Below are 20,566 nucleotides of genomic sequence, written 5' to 3' on the forward strand. Positions count from 1 at the left end.
TCCTGCTATCTTTGGTAAAAGTGCATCTTGGCGGAACGCTACAGCCAAAGTGCTTTGTGAGCTAGTTATCGGACGGTGGAGACCTGCAGGATAATTACCCCACCTTTCGCGAGGCTGCCTGGCAACGGTGAAACATGCCAAATGAGTCTCCAAAGTACATTCAACCTTCGTATAGAGCTAGTAGTTCAAGTATGGAGTGAAACACTAGTCGCATGTATGTGTCTCAATGCTAAACTGACGAAATGACTATACAGAATGAATTTGGAAGTAACGCCGATAATGCATATCAAGCCCCTCAAACCTGGTGGCCACTCGTGCCCGAACCAGAATTTACCAGCAACGTGCGTTGCGAATCACAATCACTCCACTTGGTCTCGATCTTGTGCGATTCCACGTCACCACCATCGTCCACCATCACGGTGACGCCGACCTTCTCCCCATTCACCTTCGCGCTGTGCCACGTGTTGATCACTGCACCCCAATACCGTTACGTGTCTTACCTTGCATGCCCAACGTGCCGGCTCCCTCAAACAAAACCTCCCTAGTCGGAATGCCCATTTTCATGGACTCACACACATGTTCATTCACATCCTGCCAAGCAATGAGCGCATTCTCCTTGGAATACAGATAACACCGCGACGTTGCAAGGTCCCAGTGGATATCGTCAAGTAAGCGTCGTCTCGTCCTCGTAATGACGTTCTTCTCGAAGCCTTTGACACAGCAATATGTCACCCAGATAGCTCCAAGCACTGCACTGCCAAAGACCAAGTCAGTGTGCCGCAGCACCGGAATCTGAGGAATCGACTTGTTCAGTGCGTTGCAGAGATGTAGATAGCGTGGGTGGCCTGGTGTGCTGTCGAGGCATAATGCAGAGACGGGTAAGCGTTCGCCCGTAGTGGTGTAATATGCTTCAGCCAATTCGCAAGCCTTGTTGCTGCCGCCCTCGGAGAAGACGTGCATCAAGATGCCTGCGTCGTTGGCGCTGGTGATGACGTATCCGGGGCTGGATATTCGTTCTACGGCTGGCCGTAAGCGCTCCTGCTTCCCTTTTGAGTGGCGGAGACACAGATCTTTTGCTGTTGTGGTGATGATCATGATGCGTGTGAACGGGAAGAGTTTCTGGTATTCCGCGGTGTACTTCGCAACATGTCTACTGTTTGCGCCAGTCCATGAGCAGAGCAGGATGAGTGATGGCGCATCTGTGTTCTTCTTGGGTGAACAAGAGGGTTCGTAGGCGAAGGACGGTTCGTGCTCGTATATTGATGGTGTGAGAGCAGTAAAGCCAGGAATCGTGTTGCTTAGAGTCTTGACCTTGCCCATGGTGGAATATGCTGTAGTAATCGTCAAGGACTCTGGTGATACTCGAGGCTGAAGTGATGCGATGTGCTGTTCGTCTCTTGATGCGCCAGGTAGTTGCTTATGTATCACACATTCCAAGCTCATTGATATTCGACTACACGCCACCTCGACCCAGCGCCGTGCGCCAATTTGCAGCTGAGTCTCCAGATGTTGGCTGGAATGCGGTCTTACCAACAGCCTTTTCAACGCCACAGATTTCCCTTCTCGTTCACAATCTGATCACTTGGCGGTACCAGAGCGCCTCATTGCATAACAAAGCATCGTTTCTTCAGACCGAGCGAAACTCTTAGCACACCACGTCCTCGATCCTGTATTGGTGTAATTTCCGATCCAGCGGCAAACAAAATGTCGTCTCCTGCACCCAGTGCGGCAGTGCCTGTCAAACATCCCTGTAGCGCGCAGTACGAACCACATCAAGCATGGTCCGAAGCCAATTTCAATCCTCCGATGGCATTCGGTGGAGTACCGATGAACAAAGGCCAATCGACTGTGCCGGTAGACTAGACGTACACCGTAAGTTTCATGAGAGGCTTGCGCAGCGGCCCGAGCTGAAGCCGCTACCGCATTGCACGGGTGTGGTGACAGTTAGGCGTCGCGTGTGGGCCTAGTACATCTATGGTGTAGACTAACAACCAAGCCTTTCCCAGATTGGCAACTCTCGGCATCCACCCATTTGTCAGATTGAGCGTAAGGCCGATAGTGTGGAGCTGAGCCTCCTGAGGCGAGAAAACCGTTTTAGCAACATGTCGCGATCTACATGCAGACGTTCAGCCTCGATAGGATGATAAGTGTGCAGTATTCCGGAATACTCACACGCTTGCAGTGGCGATCTGGTCGAGCTAAGTGCCCTTTTACCAAGTTCGGTTCATTCCCGCATTACTGGTAAAGGTTTACCCCGACATGTTGATCGTCATGACGCTTAGTCACTGTGGGGTGTGGCATACTGTACTGACATTAAATTGCAGGAAATTGCGCGCAAGCTCGAAGGCACAGCCGCAGTGTGTCCAACAAGCAAGTAAAGTAAGAATCTACCCCTCTACTTTACTTGCTTGATGAAAACATTTACTTTACTTGCTTGCTTGACGAGAATCCTTTACTTTACTTGCTTGCTTGACATTGCTTGGTCATGTTTCCTGATTTTGAATCTATAATAGACCTATAAAAGCATACCGGTTCGAAGAAGGTGCCTTTGGCATTCGATCGCTACCACAGTGTCTGAATTGAGGCGATTTCGTTCATCTGTGATGACCTTCTTCGTTTGTGAGAATACGCGCTCACACTCAGAGCTCATTGCCGGACAACTGAAGAAATCAAACGCCATCTTAGCGAGCACAGGGTAATCAGATGCATAGTGAACCCACCACTCCAGAGGATCCTCGACATCTTGATCGGCCTTATTAGCCCTAGCCATAAACTCATCAAGCTCAGAGGTGAGTTTTGTACGCTTCCTTCCTCGCGTAACAGACGCTGAAGTAGCGGCGAGCCGCTGACGACGCTTACGAGCTTGCTGGAAAAGATCAAGCGCAGTATCGCTATCAGTAGTAACCTCATTATCCTCTTCTTGTGTTGCTTCAGCTATGTCTACTTCCACAGCTGCTTCCTCGTAGCGTGCGTACACATCCTGCACTACCCGCTTTGCCTCAGCGATCCATTTCTTCTCATGACTCCATTCGAGCTCGAAATAGGTAAATTTGTTCGCAGGATGCAGGGCAACGGCGCATCGGTACGCTGGCGTAGCATCCGTAAGGGTGTAGTATTCTTCAAGCTTGGTGCGGGCAGTATCAATGGCGCATGAATAGTATTCAGAAACTTCTTCGGGGTGATCGTCTGCAAACTTTCCAGCCTCCCGGAGTTTCTTAAAGAGGATATCAAGAGACTCCAGTGTCTCGTAGAGTGAGCCATGTGCTCCTTCAAGGCCAGCCCTATTAGCCCGGCCTTCCATGCGTTTGGTCAGGTCTTTAAATGGTTTCAAGATATTGAAGAACTGCTCCAAATTGACCCAATCATGCGGAGTAATTATATCCTGTGAGATATCGTATCCCTCACCACTATGACTATAGTGGAGAAAGAATAGATCAATTGCGTTACGGAGCTTGAGAGCTCTCTCAATCATGGCATACACAGAGTTCCAGCGGACGCCGCCGTCGACCAATAACCTAGTGTAGAGTTGTTCGGTGCTGCCTTGATTGTACGCCTGCAGGATATACCGTTTCAGAAGCTCCCGCCGCTGGTCACTCCGGTTAATCCACACGCAGAAGTTGTGGAGCTTACCGATAAAGCTCTGCTTCCTCCATATCTCAAATCGCTCATCGTCGGATGCGCCACAGAGCTCTTTCTCCAGCTTGCTGACACCCTGCCCAAAGAGGAGAGCTTTGACAATGAGATTCAGGATATGGCCGACGCATCGAAGGCGGCTCTGCTGCGTGACTGTGGGATACTGCTTTGCTAGCTCTTCAATACATGTGTCATTATTGCTAGCGTTGTCCATCATGAAGAATCCACCGGTAGCAGGTATATCGTTCGACTCGATAACCGTCGACAGCACCTTTGCAATGTTCTCGCCAGTGTGAGGGCCCTTTAGAGGCCGGAAGTCGAGAAGAGCTGTTTGCAGCTTATGCTTCTCGTCCAGGAAGTGAGCAACAACTGCCACATAGTTCGTTCCTTCTTCAGACGTCTAGGTATCAGTTGAGATATGGATCTTGCTTTTGGTAAGATGGAGCTTTTCTTTCAGCCAAGTACGCCTCCCACCATCACCGTCCCACATCTCTTCAATCCAGGTGCTAAGAGTTGACGGGCTTTTTGGCAGAACCTTATCTATATCCTCTAGGCAGCTGGCAAAGATGTTACGGGTGCGTTGATGCGTCGCTTGTCGAAAGGTAAGGTCAAGATCAATAGCCCAGTCAATAAACTCTTTCTTGAACTGAGAGTCGTTAAACATCAAGCGCCGGCCTCCAAGGCATGGTATGGAGCTCGTTGTTCCCTTGGCCATATCGAACGGATTTGACGCCACTCGTTTGTAGCCGAATTCTTCGAGTTTGTGCAGATGCTTTAGGTGATAAATGATACTAGTAGTAGCCCCACTGTTGAATAGCGCGGAATCATGCTGGCCACCAATATGGCAGTACTTGCAGAGCCAGAACTTGTTATCTCCATCGGTTGTAAGCTGCGCGCCATGTTTGTAGATTGCCGAGGATTGGGCTTTAGAGTTGAGGGTACGCTTGTGAGGCTGACGATATCGAATTAATGGCAGTGGCTTTCTTTCATAGCGAATTTTGTCCCATTCAATATGGAAAGTGCATTGAGTAGATGTCTGCAGCTCTTTCACGGGTGGTTGGTGTAGAGGCCTCATGAGTTGGAGTTGAAACCGAACTTGGGGTTCCTAAGCGGCTCTCTGAGGTAGAGCTAGGAGGCTCGGAGGGGCTTTTAGGCAGAGAAGAACGTGTAGACCTTCCACGAGGCTGAAAGAACAGGTGAGAAGACATATAAGCTTAGAATTTGGTAGCCTTGTAAATAAAGACTGGAGGTGGCAGATTTTTCCCGGCACATCTGACTCCCTGTGCGACTCCAGCCAATCACGATTTTGCCGGGTGCCACCCGGTGAAATCATAATTGGTTCGCTTAGCTAGCGTCACCTAACTCATCTTCGACTTGCCTAGTACAGCAATTCTGTCAAGCAACTTGAAGTTACTTCAAGTAATGTGAAAATCCTTACTTGTGCTTGCTTGAATGAGCCTTTACTTTACTTGCTTGTTACGTAATCAAGTAATGTCAAGCAAGCAAGTCAAGTAACTTGGTTGTTGGACACACTGCTGGCCGGTCGACGTGGGAGACTGACGGTGCTGATCACTTTGATGGGATTGACTGGGAGCGGCTGAAGCAATACATGAAGCCAGTTAAGGCGCCCACAGGCAAGAAGAGTTGGATATATCAGCATGGCTATCGCATTGTCAAGCGGAGCAACTTAAAAAGCGTGTGGTTTGTATGCAGATACTGCTATTCTCATAAGGTCTTCGGTGGTGGCCTATACGATATAACAAGAGCAACGTCTGCAGCAGCAACTCACCTCCGGAAGGCTGCACGAGGCCATGGCCTGTCTAACGATTTCAACGTAAGAAACAGCATCGCGTACGGACCAGGTCAGCTATCGCTGCAGCAGGCGATCGATGGCGGTGTTGAACTATCCCAAGAAGCAGTCAACGTGTTTGGCTACTTTAACGTACAAAAGTTTCGACTCGCCTTTGTCCTCTGGCTCGTTGACAACAATATGCCAATGGAAATAATCGCGCGGCAATCAACGTGCGATATGATTAAGTTCGCCAACCCAGAGGCAGAAAGCGCGTTGTGGCGAAGCCCTCGCAGCGTCGCAACGTACGCAATGAGGCTGTTTAAGTTGCTAAAGCCGCAGATAGTCCTAGCCCTGTCTACAGCTGTAAGCAAAATACACATAAGCTTTGACGGCTGGACGACAAAAGGCGGCAAGCGTGGCTTCTTTGGTATTGTTGCTCACTTTGCTACCACTGCTGGCGTCGTACACGACCTACCTATCAGCCTCCCACAACTCGCCGGCGCGCACACAGGTGAGGCTATTGCTGCTGTTGTCATCAAAACGCTGAAACAGTTTGGGATTACACCTAATCAATTAGGCTACTTTGTTCTTGACAACGCGTCAAATAACGACACTGCAGTTGCTGCAATCGCACGCGACTACGGCGGCTTTGATCCTGCGCACCGGCGCCTCCGCTGCGGTCCTCATACGATCAATCTAATCGGCCAAGCGCTCCTCTTTGGCGACGACAAGGACTCGTACGACAATGTTGCAGCTGAACTAGAAACAGAAGAGTTATACATGAGAGAATGGCGGCAGCATGGGCAACTAGGCACTCTTATCGCTGTAATTAATTACATTAAAACACCGCAGCAACATAAGCTTTTTCAGGACTGCCAGCGAGAGGCTAATAAAGAGTTGCCGGCAGATAAGCAGGTCCCAGTCCTTGCGCCTGTACGGCCAGTTGTCACTCGATGGAACTCCTACTTTGCCGCAATCGAGCGCGCTACATTGCTCCATGGCGGCTTTGATCGATATATGGAGAAGCACATCAGCCGCGTCGCCATTAACGATAAACGAAGTAGCAAACCTGCTGACGCTCCAGTATGGATGAGATCCGGCGGGCTCAGTGCTAGCGACTGGGCAACAATTACCGAGTACCAGAACTGCCTTGAGCCGCTCAAAATTGCGACAAAGAGGCTAGAGGGACGCAGCGACAGCAGCAGCTTTGGCGCTATATACGAAGTGCTGCCGGTCTTTGAGTATATATTGCGCAACATGGAGGAACTTGCGCAGCCGTACGCCAACGTCGATTTCAGCGCTCATACCGAGGCGCCCGAAGGTAATTATTATACCTTGTTGAGCGAACAACTCGCTAACGATTAATTGCGTAGACCACCTTCATATTAACCTCCGCGCCGCCTGGCACAAGGCTAACGATTATTACAATAAGCTGGACGACTCACCAATTTATTACACCGCTACCTGCCTCCATCCCTACTACAAATACTACTGCGAGAACAGCTAGCGTGACAAGCCGGAGTGGCTACGCGTTGCTAATGACGGCTTTCAGCGCCTTTGGCAAGGCTATAAGCTACCGCTGCCGCTGCCCTTAGCGCCTCAGTTGTTTACAACAAAAACAAGTGATATAGATGACGTAATTGGAGCTTTTACGCGTCGCAGCGTTAGAGGAACACTACAAGGCGATGAGTACGATCGCTGGCTGAACCAGGAGCCGGCGTGGCACGCTGTCGACAATGGCAACGCTGTCCAGTACTGGATTGCCATGCGCTCAAAATACCCGTGTTTAAGCCAATTTGCAATCGATATACTGACTATCCCAGCATCGAGCTGTGAGTGCGAGCGGCTCTTCAGCGAGCTTGGTGATCTACTCGAACCAAAACGACGCGCGATCGGCAGTGAGTTGCTTGCGGCTCTACAGCTTATAAGAGCATGGACTCGGGCTGGCTACACTATTACAAAAGCAATTGAAACGCACAGCAGCGACGGCGACAGCAGCGGCAGCAGCAGCAGCGAAAGCTTTACAGACGACTCACTCGCGTGAGAGTACGATATATACTGTAAGCCTAGGACCACATCACATGACTGCTCTGCAGGCATGACTAATGCGTCCGACTACTTAAGAGCTCAGATCACACATTTGTACATAGACAGAAGAATACACTCATTCATGTGACCTTATACTACTACCACCCTATGCTTACATATACAACTGGGCAGAGTCGCCAGAGATCGTGACTCTGGAGGAGTAGCTACACTACCAAAATTTGAAAATTCTGACAATCAAGTCAAGTCAAGACAATCTCAACTGCCTTACGATACCTTAATCCGCAATCAAGACAGTCCGTAGTGCTGCTCTGGCCCAATCAAGTCAAGAAATCGGTCTCAGATTGTCTTGACTTGATTGTTGCGGAGTGTGTAGGCGACAGGGTTATCTAATATGAGCTCGGATATGAGCTCGAATATCGGATTGCGTTGACATGAGCAATGAGCCTACTGGTTCATAGTGCGAAGCCATCCCTGAGCCAGCAAGACGAGGCAACATCTTCTTTGTCAATGCGTACAGACCAACTTGGCAGGTGCATTTGCAAAGTCACTAATGCTACAGTCTCATCACACGGCTGTCCCCGTCGGACTACAACTATACAGATGGTATGGAGCCATCCCTCTTACACAAAACTAATTGTTAGACCTATGCGATGGGAGACAAGAATGCCAAAGAGGGATGGTCATGAAAATAATCGGTTAACCAGAACAACCGACCGGAACAACCGACCATTTTGCCCATGTATGCTTTTAAACAGCGAAAATGAAGGTCTCCGCGACGCGTTAGTAACTAAACGCAAGAGCAAAGGCAAGAGAAAGTCTTTGAGTTTGTAAGCATAGGGTGGTAGTAGTATAAGGTCACATGAATGAGTGTATTCTTCTGTCTATGTACAAATGTGTGATCTGAGCTCTTAAGTAGTCGGACGCATTAGTCATGCCTGCAGAGCAGTCATGTGATGTGGTCCTAGGCTTACAGAGTTTGCTACAACACTATGAATATTGGGGGCCGGAGATGTTGTGGACTTCTCGGTCCTTCCACGAAACTAAGGTGCGCATGAAGCAGGCAAAAGAGGAGCAGAAAGCAGATGAGAAAAACAGGGCCGACATGAGAGAGTTGAAGAAGGCTAATAAGCTATGCAACAACAAGATTGCAGAAGAAAAGAAGGCGCAGCGTGCACGAGACTAAGAGGCACGGAGGAAGGAGAAGGCAGAAGAACGTAAGGCCATTAATGCGCGCAAAGAGCAACGACGCCTTAACAAAGAGAAGAAAGACTGTGAAAAAGAGCTACAATTGTCCCAGAGAGGCAAGCGAAAAGCTTCACAAAGTATAGCACCTAAGAAGAAGCAGAATTGCGGTGTTGCAGCTGCGCGTCGTGGTGTAGTTAACACGCTGCGCACCCCGACACTTCCACTAAAGTACAACTCCCGTGGCCGCAAAACCGCTCCGCGCAAAAAGCTGTAGTGGCAGAGTTTGTTGCATAGGTCTATAGAACACTCCACTAAGAAATCCTGTGATAATTGCTTTTGTGTGTGGCTTAATAGCCTCATTTTTGCAAAGTACTGTTATGGTGATGTGTGCGCATGGACTGATTGTGCGCATTGAATGCACGGACACGGTAGTGGGGGCTGAGGTGATCATGGTTGCAAAGGGCTATGGACTATATGATTGGTCAGGGATATTATCGAACTTTAAAGGACAAATGCAGTGGGTAGATGTGTCTTTTAGCAATTTAGCCATGGATTGTAAAGAGCGAAGGCGGAAAGTATACGATGAAAATGACTGGCATGCACAAGATTCGTGCGTCGAGACTTTGGGCAGAACCGGACGGCAGAGGTCATGCCAAGCATGACAGGAGCGGGTACAAGTTCCGCAACCTTGCGCAAGCGAGCACCAGTGGCGACACGGCTTTTCGCTGACATCATGCACATCAACGTGTGTAAGCGAGAACAGTGTGCCAACGCGTTCGTTTCCTTGACTAGGTACAGCACAATGATCACGGGTACTTGCCGGGCGCATTGCGCTTGAGGAGCTACACCCTGCTTTAGCGATGGCAAGCCTGGCCTTGCTTAACAGGAGAAGTGGTGCAGGGGTACGTGCGTCAAAGCCATGCGTCACCGGTACGAACACGAAGCCTTCGCCTAGCTTCATGCATACAGTAGATGCTAGTTGATGGCGGCAGACTTTTCGGCGTCTCCATTAGATTGAGATTCTCCTCTCATAGCACCATGTCCCTTGATCAATGGCTAAGAGTGTTAGTTTGTTGCTGTTTTGATTGGCGGAACTCGTAGGAAGCTTGCTGACCCCGGAGCCGCTGTATGTTTCGGCAGGATGGCGAGGACAGGTATCTTTACGCGACACGAGGACCTAGGGGCCGCCTGATACCCTACACACACCCATCAATTGATTGGAAAAGTATTGGCTAAAGCATACGACGTCATGTCAAAGGTCAGCTTGACTCCATCATTCCACTTGGCGAGGCCATTCTCATCACTGGTGTCGAGCGTTACATTGGCGCAGAGGTAGCAGTGAAGCTCCTCTCCACTGGATATCGGGTGGGTGGGCCTGTCAGGAACCTCGAGAGCAGGGATCGGCATGGAGGGAGGTGGAGTCTCCACCTCCATCTCCATACCTCCATGGAGACTCCATACATTTTAAAGTTATTACTAATCAGCGTAGTGAAACGCCTAGGTGTTTCAAACAACACTTATTCTTATAGTAGATATAAAATTTGCTAATCTAGAGTCTATGATGGAGCAAACTGATGGATTGAAGTAGTACTATCTATTCTCCATTCCTACTACTACTGTCCGCCAGCGACTCTTCAAAGAGAGGTCCTTAGTCGTCGTCAACGAACCCAAAGAGGGAAGGGAGATAGTCGTCGTTCTCCTCTGCCGTCTCACTAATAACCTGAGACCCTCTTACATCCTGTTTATGGCTGCCTATCGTAATTAAACTGTTTCTTCCCCAGTTCGCCAGGCATGTGACTGCCTCCAGGGCACCTTCAGTGAGTCTGTTTCTACGCGGAGAAGGAGTAACACCAGCTAAACTGAATATCCTCTCTGGCTCCGCGCTCATAGCTGGGATCGAGAGGAGGTCAATCGCCATGCGAGAGAGCTTAGGGTACTGCACCTTAACAGATGGTCGCATCCAGTACTTGAACGGGACGATCGATAAGTCGGTCTCCCGCCGATCAGTAAGATAGGCATCTAGTTCATTTTGAACGAGGGATGGGATAGGCCACTTTCGGGTATCCTCGAGCTGCTCATCAATCCTTCGGTACTTTGGCTTCTTACGCCATTGTAGCAATGGATATATCAAAACAGGTTACTAATGGAGATGGTGATGATGATGTTGATAGGAACTAGCATACGATTGATGGAGTGACGTTAGAAGCTCTGCTGAAACACCCTGCGCACGGACATTCTCTCTCCACCCTGTTGCGACGAACGTTGTTTCACTACTACTAAACTGGTTAATCAGTTCGGTTCAGAATTATATGGAGTCTCCATGGCGGTATGGAGATGGAGGTGAATCGTGGAGGTGGCCAGATCTCCCTCCATGCCGATCACTGCTCGAGAGGTCCAAGCATTTACAGAGGCAATTTGACAAGGAGTAAGGCTCGGGAAGGTCTGAGCTGATTAAAGTGGACAGGATGAACGAGGAAGATGCTTATGAGGGAGCTGCCAAGGGTATATCGCCCAAGAAGTAAGGACAAGAGCCTTGCTCAAGCGAGCTCCGCCACTGATGTTAGGCCTGGCTGACGATATATACTATCCTGCATCATGATCAGCAGCTTACTGATCATACGTACCTTTTTGATTGATGGCGTAGTGGTGCAGGGCTGCGTCCTGACACTCATAGCCGTCACCTTTTCTGGATTTCATGCCGCTTCTGTTTGAGACTTCCTCCATCCTAATCGATCAAGATACATTCCTACTGAGCGGCCTCCGAGACATATATTGTATATAAACCCAACTAACTGTATAGAGCAAGCTGAATAACAAGGAATTGTGCAATTTAGCAATAATTTGGCTAGAAGTATACGATATGACGCCCAGGTCATGCTGATCAGCAGTCGTAGCGACGTAATATTTCCTTGATCGCCTTCTCTTCCCGCAAATCCCAAAACAAATTCATATTTGAGTGTTCTAAGAAGTAGTTTTGGACGCCAGACACCGAACACTATAAGTGATACTCGGCCGGCAACGCTTGAAAGAGCACTAATAGTCTAAAAATACCGAGAATCCCAAGCCCCGGAACGCTGGGTCAGAAATCAGAGATCACATGAGTTCATCTCCACCACTTTGTCTCAAGTCCTCAATGACTTGCCATATTGTGCTCTCCTCAAAGACGAAATCGTGACCGTTGCACTTTAACGCGCCTCTCAGTCGCTCGTAGACGTCAACAACTCGAACTAGACCCTGCTTAACAAGCGGATGTGACTGTACGAGGTCCCAGGCCTGGGCAAAGGAGACCTCCTTGCACTTGACCTTGCATCGAGAAGCAGCATGCTCTTTGTCAGCGGCCTTGGCAACGCTACCATTATCAGGTGGTTGCATGTTAGACTTCTTGTAACTACTCTCCTCATATGGGAGATACACGTCAGTGTCTGGCAAGAGACAGCTGACCGATACCGTGCTTGACGAAGAAGGGAATAGACTGAGTGTATCGCATAGGCTTTCCGTCTCGCTGCGGACACACTGCAAGGCAAGTCTCAACCACTCATTCTCTGACTGGAGGGAGTGTGAGCTTTTCTCGAACGCAGAGATTCTTGCTTCAAGGTCGCGTACATGGCGCTCTTTACGCTCGCGGAAGGCCTTTTGGCTACACGAGAGTCAGTAGTTGGGTATAGCACAAAATAACGGGGAGGGACGTACGCTGCTCTATTCTGTGCCTTCCGTCTCTTTTGCGCGGGAGTGATTGTCAACGCTTTCTCCTTGCCGCTTCTGGATGTCTTGCTCGTTATGCCATCCTCGACCCCCTCTCTAGCCTTCGAGTCCACCCTGCCAACGGGCATGACTGTATGTTCCGTGGCGTCTTGGGTTGGGTACAGCGGCAGGGTTGGCGGACCATATAACGTAAAGGCATCATAGGCACCTGGAATAAGTGCAGCATCATCGAGAGGCTCCTGTGTACAGTCAGCTTAGTCATTGTCCATCAGGCTGTATGCAGGACAACCGTAGCGGCAGACCACTACTTGCTCATGATCAAGCACATACAATACTTCGTATCGTCACTGGGTCAACTCCGACATGAGCAAATGGATCCGACATCGTGCTCGTGAAATGGTGATAAGGCTGCTGCAGCGCATCGAAGTAGGTAGATTTCATGGCGACGTGGGAATGCTAGGTCGACGGTTTGCTGTGCGTTGCAAACCCTTCGTGGGATCAAGCACCCTCAGTACCCAGCGTTACTGTACTACTTTCTCATGGAATCGGTGCCTCAAACTTCGGATTGCTTTAGAAAAGGAGAGCTTAGATACTTAACGTACTAGTGATGAGCATTGTAAACATGGGAACCTTCACTTGACTCATGGCACTCCGAAATGGGTGTCCTGCAAGCTCCTATTTGCTGACGAACACGTACCAGCAAGATTCGGCGTATAGGAACATTGCCTGGCCAAGCCTTGAGATCCGTGGGTTCCTACCTTCTACCATACTGATGAACAACTATGACAAATCATGGTTTAGGCCGTTCTCAAACGAATGTGTAGAGGTTAGCTTACAGTAGATGCGCATGCCTACTTCCGCTGCTATGTCCCTAATCTGAAGTGAACAGACTGGCCGAACGTGCAGCCAGTAGGGCATCGGTTGTTGACCCAAGCAAATGGGTTGAGGCTGACAGCTGCTTAGATTCACTTTGTGGCATTTACAGTAAATGGTATTCCCGGCCACTTAGTTCATCCGTGTAAGACAGGCTGATGAAGGTAAAACTAGATCCCACAGAAACATCTATGCCCTTTTAATGGGCTCAAATGAGTCGTAACACTCCAGAAACTATACTCGGCCTACGCTTGCACAGGAAGCATTGCCTTTTTGGAAAGGGAAAATGTAAAGGGAGGCCGCGATTTGTGATCATGTCTCGCAACACCAGACGAAAGTAGCAATGGATTAAATAGTCGGCGTCTAAAGCATACTCTCCAAAACATTGGGACCGCTGCACTAGTATCAACCTATTATGGAGGCGGAGATGTGCAGCAATCATGTGAGGAGCATCTCGCAGAACTCGACTGATCAAGAATAAATCCCATGACCGGCTTATGGAGCTTCTGCTTTTCGTAGCATTCATAGCACAAGTAGTTGAGCGTCGCCAGACTAGACTAATGTTACATGAAGCTGAAAGGCGTGGCATATCGGTGCGTAGAAAAGATCGGGATTAGCGCGCTGCGAAGGCTCCGAAGGTTTTATACGTAAGGCTAGCCACTTGCCCACAGATGAGACTGAGGCTGCGAGCATGATGCGTGGGTAGTGCCATGTGGTTAACGCATGCACAAGCAAGGAAAACCAGTTTCCGAAAATGGGCTAGCGGAGCTACTAAAAACTTCCACAACCAAGATCGGCCCCGTCTATGCAGCCGCTAGCGAATGCAGGTTCACCCCTGCACACAGCCGCAACAGCGTTTCCGCTGGCGTACTGACCAAGATTTTTTGCCCCACCTACTACATCAGGTAAAGGCTCCTCGCCTGCGCGGATTGCGCCTACTGGCCAAATATACAGCTTTCGGCCACCTGAAGTTGGCACTAATCACTGGCTAATAATATACTGTAGCGTGATTTACATACGTAAAGGAAAGGAATTGACTCTTTTCCTTCATATACCGTGTCCGTGCCCGCAATGCGCACGTTACCGCAACGCGCACCGCGGCATAGAAACACACCACAAACAGCGAGAACTCGATTTTTAGGATCACCATTATAAAAGGCATCAAAAATACTTGCCAGTGGTCGCAACAGTCTCTACAGCACAGTTGTCAACAATCAATCCGATCGACATGATTGGTTCCTATCTGGGTATACACTTTCCTAATCAAGGTAGTACTAACCTAGGCAGGAATCAATCATGCCGATTGGATTGATTGTTGACAACTGTGCGCTACAGGCCATCGCGCGTCCCACCACGTCGGTTTGGCACCCGTAGATCCCTCGTCCACTCCACCACATCCTAGTACTTCTCGAGCACATCGCAACCGATATATGTACGCATGATACAGAGTACCAAGATCTGAGTCTAGGATTCAACAAGTGGAGTGAGTGTTACTGGAAGAACGCCGTTGGTGCAAGCAGGTACAAAGGTGGGAAAGGGTCCGCATGTCTTAGGAATATAGCTGTTGCACAGTTATACAACAAATGGCTGGCTCCTTGCAAGAGCACTGCAATCATTAGGGCTGTGGAAAGGTGCTTCAGCTTGACCTCTGAGGGCGATGAGGAGTTTGGATCGTCGATGCCTATAAGCGCTGGTAAGGTAGAGCAGAGATCTGATGGTAGCTTTGCTTGGTGAGGTACTGCGCTCCATAAGGCTGCATGCCGTCCTGTCATCGACAACAGCCCTTGTATCTCTTTGCAATGCTATCCAGTGTGGACGTTCATTGCAACCCTATAACCGTAGCGGGTTGGCCACTCTCCCTACTACCGATAGCGACATCAAAACCCAAATCACCTTCAATGTTGTTCGATTCTGTTTCTGAACGCGCTTAAAGTCCCTCCCTGTGTGACGGAAACCCCCGTGTACCGGAAACAACCAATGAGAGAGCAAGGATACCATCTTTCCCGACACGGTGTTGTTTCTCATTGGCTGTTTCCGGCACACGGGGTTTTCCGTCACACAGGGAGGATCTTTTACTCAACCACGTGATGCTGAACTCTGGTGGGTCAGTCACTCTGCCACCGCTTGCCCCACCATCGTCCTCAACTCTCTCTTTTTGGGCTTTCTTCACAACACGTGCCTACTATTAAATTGGAACTTTTTGCCCGCTTCACCCCTGCTTATGATGCTTGCTAGGCGGTTGTTTTCATCACTAGCTTGAATTTAGTAAAGCAGACAAGTGCTACTTCAGCAATGCCACTGCTCGATCTACCAAATGAGTTGCTCCGAGATATATCAGAATACCTAGGATCCGAGAGAGATATCAACGCCGTTGCAGGAGCCAACCGCCGCCTTTACCGTCTCCTAGATAGCTACCTCTACCGCTACAATGTACAACAATCTGGACGCTCAGCGCTGTTGTGGGCTGCCCGACATGGCCAAGAGGCGACGGTGCAAAAATCGCTGAGGGAAAATGCCAATATACAGGCCACAAATGATGATGACGACACGGCACCGCTGTTGTTGGCGGCAGAGAATGGGCATAAGCAGGTAGTAAAGCTGCTGCTCGACAAGGGCGCCGAGATCAACGCGCAGAGTAGACGCTACGGCAATGCACTCTGCGCGGCTTCACAAGGAGACCACGAAGCGGTGGTGAAGATGCTGCTCGACAAGGGCGCCGAGGTCAACGCGCAGGGTGGATGCTACGGCAACGCACTCTGCGCGGCTTCAAAAGGAGGCCACGAAGCGGTGGTGGAGATGCTGCTCAACAAGGGCGCCGAGGTCAACGCGCAGGTTGGACCATTCGGCAACGCACTCCAGGCGGCTTCACAAGGAGGCCACGAGGCGGTGGTGAAGCTGCTAGTGGCATGGGGTGCCAAGTGATTATGAGGGAAATGCATGCATGGCTGGCTGATTGGTGTCCTTGAAAGAAGATAACTACATTCTGAAGCCTATGTCTTGGCGGTAATAGTAGTCTATTAAACACAACGCTGACAGCGATGCTTACGACGCTGTATTGAAAGCAACGTGCGGCAAATTTGCCACCACAAACTAGGTAGATGACCAACCCGCATCTGCCACACCCTTGCCATGGACATCTAGATTGAATGGCATTGCGAAGAGATAGAATTTCCTCCGCCCTAACGGTTGCAGTGCTTATGCGAGAAGCCGTTCGTTGTATAACCGTACAACAGCTGTATCCCCAAGATATGCGGACCCTTTCCACCTTTATGTGTGCGTCAACTGACGGCGATCTTCCAGTAACTCCCACTCCGCTTGCTAAAGCCTAGACTCGGATCTTAGTATTCTGGATCATGCCAGTTAGCCTCTGTCCCCGGCCATGCCCGCTGGGTGAGACCTGCCCACCCTATTCTTAGACGCCTCTTAACTCATTGTACTCTCTTCAACGAGATAAGGCGATATGCGGCTACAGTTAGGTACATGTATCGGTTGCGATGTGCTCGAGAAGTACGAGGATGTGGTGGAGTGGACGAGGGATCTACGGCGGGTCTGCGGAGCTAGAGGGCGGCGCGACGGTTTATTCTCTATGACATGTAAGCTTTCGTGCTAGCTATAGTCATCTATTGCACTGCGTCTTAAAGTTGCATAATGGCTGTGTTAGAAGCTAGTTGCGGTTTTGGTGCTGGGTGTGTTCGTAGACGCGAGCCAAATGCTGGGGCCTTCAAACCCAGCCCTGTTTCCAACCTAAGCTGGTTTTTGGGTGTCCTGGCGCGCTTGGCAAAAGCGCCGTACAGCCACACAGCCACACAGCCATAGATCTAGCGTCAGCAGCAATATATTACGGCTAGGCTACTTTAAGCTAAGTATGCGGGGCTTCCTTATCTGGGACTTCTAGCAGGCAGTCTTGCACTTAGCACAGAAGTACGACAACCTCTCGAGCTCAAGCGCAGTGCTCGGAATAGGATGATAATGCGACAAGCTCTAAGTTAACGGACTTTCGACGAGATGCAGGAGCTTTTGACGCACCCGCTGCCAGCCAAAGCAAGGCGGTCGCTTGACGCTTATACTAAATTGTCGTATTGCATAGTAAGCAGAACCTATCTCTAAAAGACACTAGGAGAGAATAGACTGTATAGCTCAAGGCTACTATTCCGAGAATATGTGTTCTTATAACTTGTTGTTGCGTTTGTTGTGTTGGGGAGTGTTTGTAACGTCCCGCCACGCAGGGTGTCCCGTTACGCAGGGACGGACGTTAGATGGTCAGACGATAGAGGCAGAATGCTATTGTCAGCTCCCTACGCAGCCCCTCCACACTCCTTCACCTCATCCTGGACCGACTCTCAAACCACCAAACTTCCAGCAGAACTTCCATACGGCACAACAGTCACGTTCTCCAAATCTGCATAACCCCACATTTCAAGATTAGCATCTTTCTTGGACAACTGTATGAACTTGTCAAAGTCCTTCTTGAACCCTTCAGCCACTTCACCCTCACTAGCATCCAGCGGTTCCTGATCTTTGCCTATTTGGCGCATTTGGGTACCGGCTAAGAAATTGGTGAAGGCAAAGTCGTTCTCGTCGAAGACGTGCTTGATCGCGCCAGTCACCTTCCCCTCAAGCAAATTCTTCACGAGACGCGGCTCCGCACATAGCGGTCTCGCAAGTCCCACCCCATCAACCGTATCCAGCGCATCTACCATCGCACCCACTGTCCTGAAGCCACCTGTGACGTAGCTCTTCGTCTTTGTCAGGGCCGGAACAATGAGATCTGCGAACTCGATAAAGAAAGCCTCCCTCTCCACACTACTCTCTCTCTTATGCTGGAATGCGTTCTCCTCATAAGTCCCGCCAGATAGCTCCACGAAGTCGAAACGGTTTGCTTCGAGTAGTTTAACAAGCTCGCGCGCTTCTTCTGGTTGGAAGCCGCCGGATTGAAATTCGACGCTGTTTAATTTGATACCGATGATGAAGCTGGCAGAGACACGTTTCTGGATAGCGTGAGCTACGTCGATGATCAAGCGCGCGCGGTTGGTGAGGCTCCCGTTATACTGATCAGTTCTCTTGTTTGTTCTCTCAGACAAAAACTGCGCGAGTAAATACCCTGCTTATCGTCAGCATTGTTGCCTCTATCGTGGTCAATGTAGAGGAGTTTAACGTACCGTGAGCAGCATGTAATTGTATCCCATCAAATCCCGCCTTCTCTAGAAACTCTGCCGCATGCGCAAAGTTCTCCACAATAGCATCAATTTCCGTCTGACTTGCTGCATGCGGTTTTGCGTAGCTGACGCCGAATGGCGTAGCTTTCAGTTGGATGTCGCTCGCCGAGACGGGGTCTTTTTGTATCCGATCTTCGACCTGGCGTCCGGGATGGCAGACTTGGCCTACAATCAAGGAGCCGTGTTTCTTCGCAGAAATGGCAAGGTCTTTGAAGCCCGAAAAGCGGTCGCCAGAGAACTCTGCAGCGGGCGGGATTATCATATTTCCGGGTGCTTCGAGTTGGTCGTAGTCGATCATGATGTTACCAGTCAAGATATGTCCAAGACCGCCTTCGCCCCACCGACGATAGATATTGACTAGCTCAGGCGTAGGAATGCCACGCTTAGGGTACTCCGTAGGGTGCCAAGTTGACAGGCGCTCGGTCATCGCAGCTTTGAGGAAGCGATTTGGTGATGTGCGATTAGAGAAGGGGAAGGTGAGGGGTTGAGCCAGGGGAGAGGGGTCGGCAGGCTTGGATGTGTAACGGGGAGATGCCATTACTGATGTCAACACGAGGGGTGGGTAATTAAGGTTCGAAAAGTGTATTTTAAGTAGTAGAAAATGATCCTTAAGATTGATGTATGGGAAAAAGGAGAAAGGTAGGTTTATATATCCGTCGCCTCGCCTACAAAGGTGATCGTCCCCACTTGCTGTATGTTTACAAGGATTATACTACCAACAGTCGGCCCGAGAGGCGATCTTCCTTTCAAATGACCAACGGGTAGTCGGTGCCCATGCCGGATGTTGAAATTTTGAGTAGCGTTGTCCACATGCAGCGCCGGCCCTCCGGACAGAGGCTGCTAAGATGCCAGTGCCCTATTTGGGAAAGACATAATTGCATGTTTTGCTCCTGTAATCTAGACTAATCGTGGATGTAGCCCTGCGCCTTTGTAAGCAGATTATGTATTACGAACGACCTGCATTAGCGCGCTGCAAAGTCCCAAAGGCTAAAAAGATTGCTGCAAGCTACATGTATTAGATGAGGCTGTAATCTTACTGCCCGGGAAGTGCAATGTGTTAATGCAATGCAAGAACAAGGATAACTATATTCTGAAAGGGGTTAGCGAGATTCTATTGTATCATGTCCAAGTTACCTGACAGATTGCAGGTATGTCATGCAGGTAGGGCATTGAATAGTCTAGCAAAACGATCTTTCATGAAGCTTGTGCTTAGACCTTTACTATTTTGCGGCGTTAGAAAGGTAAGATGGTAAGCCGCCGTGACGCATAGGGAAGCGTAGAAAAGCAATGAGTCGGTCGCCCTCGCACAATGTTCCCTAAGAATCTAGTATCATAGACCGGAGCGATGGTTGAAAAAGGATGAATCAAGAAAGAGATAATACTCTGGGTCTCTATATACCCTGGCCTTGCGTTCGCAGTGATCGACGCTTCCATGTGTTCATGGTTGGTTTTGTGCAGTATGGCCATTCCTTAGTACCATACAAACCACAATGATCTCTTGAAGCACGACACTAAAGGTCAATCGGGTGTTACAGTTGCACCTTGTAAAACCTTTCATGTCATTGTTGTATGCTCAGCTGACATACTCCCGTTGAAGTGGCGCATAGCTCGATCGGTGGTGCATCACCCTTCAACCATACTTGAGCCGCTTCTAGGGGCGTTGCAGGCGGCTGGAGTAGTGCAATCGCCTCCTCAAATGTATGACTTTCTCTATGGATGCTGTACCTGACTTCATTGTTGAGATCTTCATTCACTCTGTCGCTGAGAGCCTGTGCACACTTAAACAGCTCCGCCATCCTGTTTATTGCTGCTGTCTGCAGAGCCAACTCGGTACTACTTCCCATCTCTATTACTGCCTCTATCGCAGGCCGTGCTGATCGCTGCTGAAACTCAAATTTCCGGCCCCTTACAACTTTCTGCTGCTTCTTCATTTGGAACAAAATTATGGGTATATTAGCCAGTAAGATTGAAGTGGGAGAGAGGAGGATTTAAGGGATGGTGATGGATGATAGCATCGCCAAATTTAGTGAACGCCTCATCTGGATTAAGTGGACCCATACTGGTAGCTTGAAGGGCGCTTTGAATATTGCTGCTACGTGATACTCAGCTCTCTTCC

At 49.5% G+C, this 20,566-nt stretch overlaps 4 protein-coding genes across 4 annotated transcripts; 1 reads left to right on the forward strand and 3 right to left on the reverse strand.

Moving 5' to 3' along the window:
• Positions 1–468: 468 nt before the first annotated feature.
• Positions 469–1,320, reverse strand: ALTATR162_LOCUS5030 (uncharacterized protein; the record flags this gene model as incomplete). Its single annotated transcript, XM_043312646.1, has 1 exon — positions 469–1,320. One exon carries the CDS (start codon positions 1,318–1,320, stop codon positions 469–471), a length of 852 nt encoding a protein of 283 aa, XP_043168581.1.
• Positions 1,321–11,752: 10,432 nt separating this feature from the next.
• Positions 11,753–12,802, reverse strand: ALTATR162_LOCUS5031 (uncharacterized protein; the record flags this gene model as incomplete). The annotated part of the gene is made up of 3 exons (XM_043312647.1): positions 11,753–12,296; positions 12,350–12,600; positions 12,692–12,802. The coding sequence occupies 3 exons, from the start codon at positions 12,800–12,802 to the stop codon at positions 11,753–11,755; spliced, it is 906 nt and encodes a 301-aa protein (XP_043168582.1).
• Positions 12,803–15,526: 2,724 nt separating this feature from the next.
• On the forward strand, positions 15,527–16,156 carry ALTATR162_LOCUS5032 (uncharacterized protein; the record flags this gene model as incomplete). Its single annotated transcript, XM_043312648.1, has 1 exon — positions 15,527–16,156. One exon carries the CDS (start codon positions 15,527–15,529, stop codon positions 16,154–16,156), a length of 630 nt encoding a protein of 209 aa, XP_043168583.1.
• Positions 16,157–17,574: 1,418 nt separating this feature from the next.
• ALTATR162_LOCUS5033 (uncharacterized protein) lies at positions 17,575–18,988 on the reverse strand (the record flags this gene model as incomplete). The annotated part of the gene is made up of 2 exons (XM_043312649.1): positions 17,575–18,335; positions 18,394–18,988. The coding sequence occupies 2 exons, from the start codon at positions 18,986–18,988 to the stop codon at positions 17,575–17,577; spliced, it is 1,356 nt and encodes a 451-aa protein (XP_043168584.1).
• Between the last annotated feature and the right edge of the window lie 1,578 nt (positions 18,989–20,566).

The sequence above is a fragment of the Alternaria atra genome, assembly GCF_907166805.1.
Source record: "Alternaria atra isolate CS162 genome assembly, contig: 24, whole genome shotgun sequence".
NCBI lineage: Eukaryota > Fungi > Ascomycota > Dothideomycetes > Pleosporales > Pleosporaceae > Alternaria > Alternaria atra.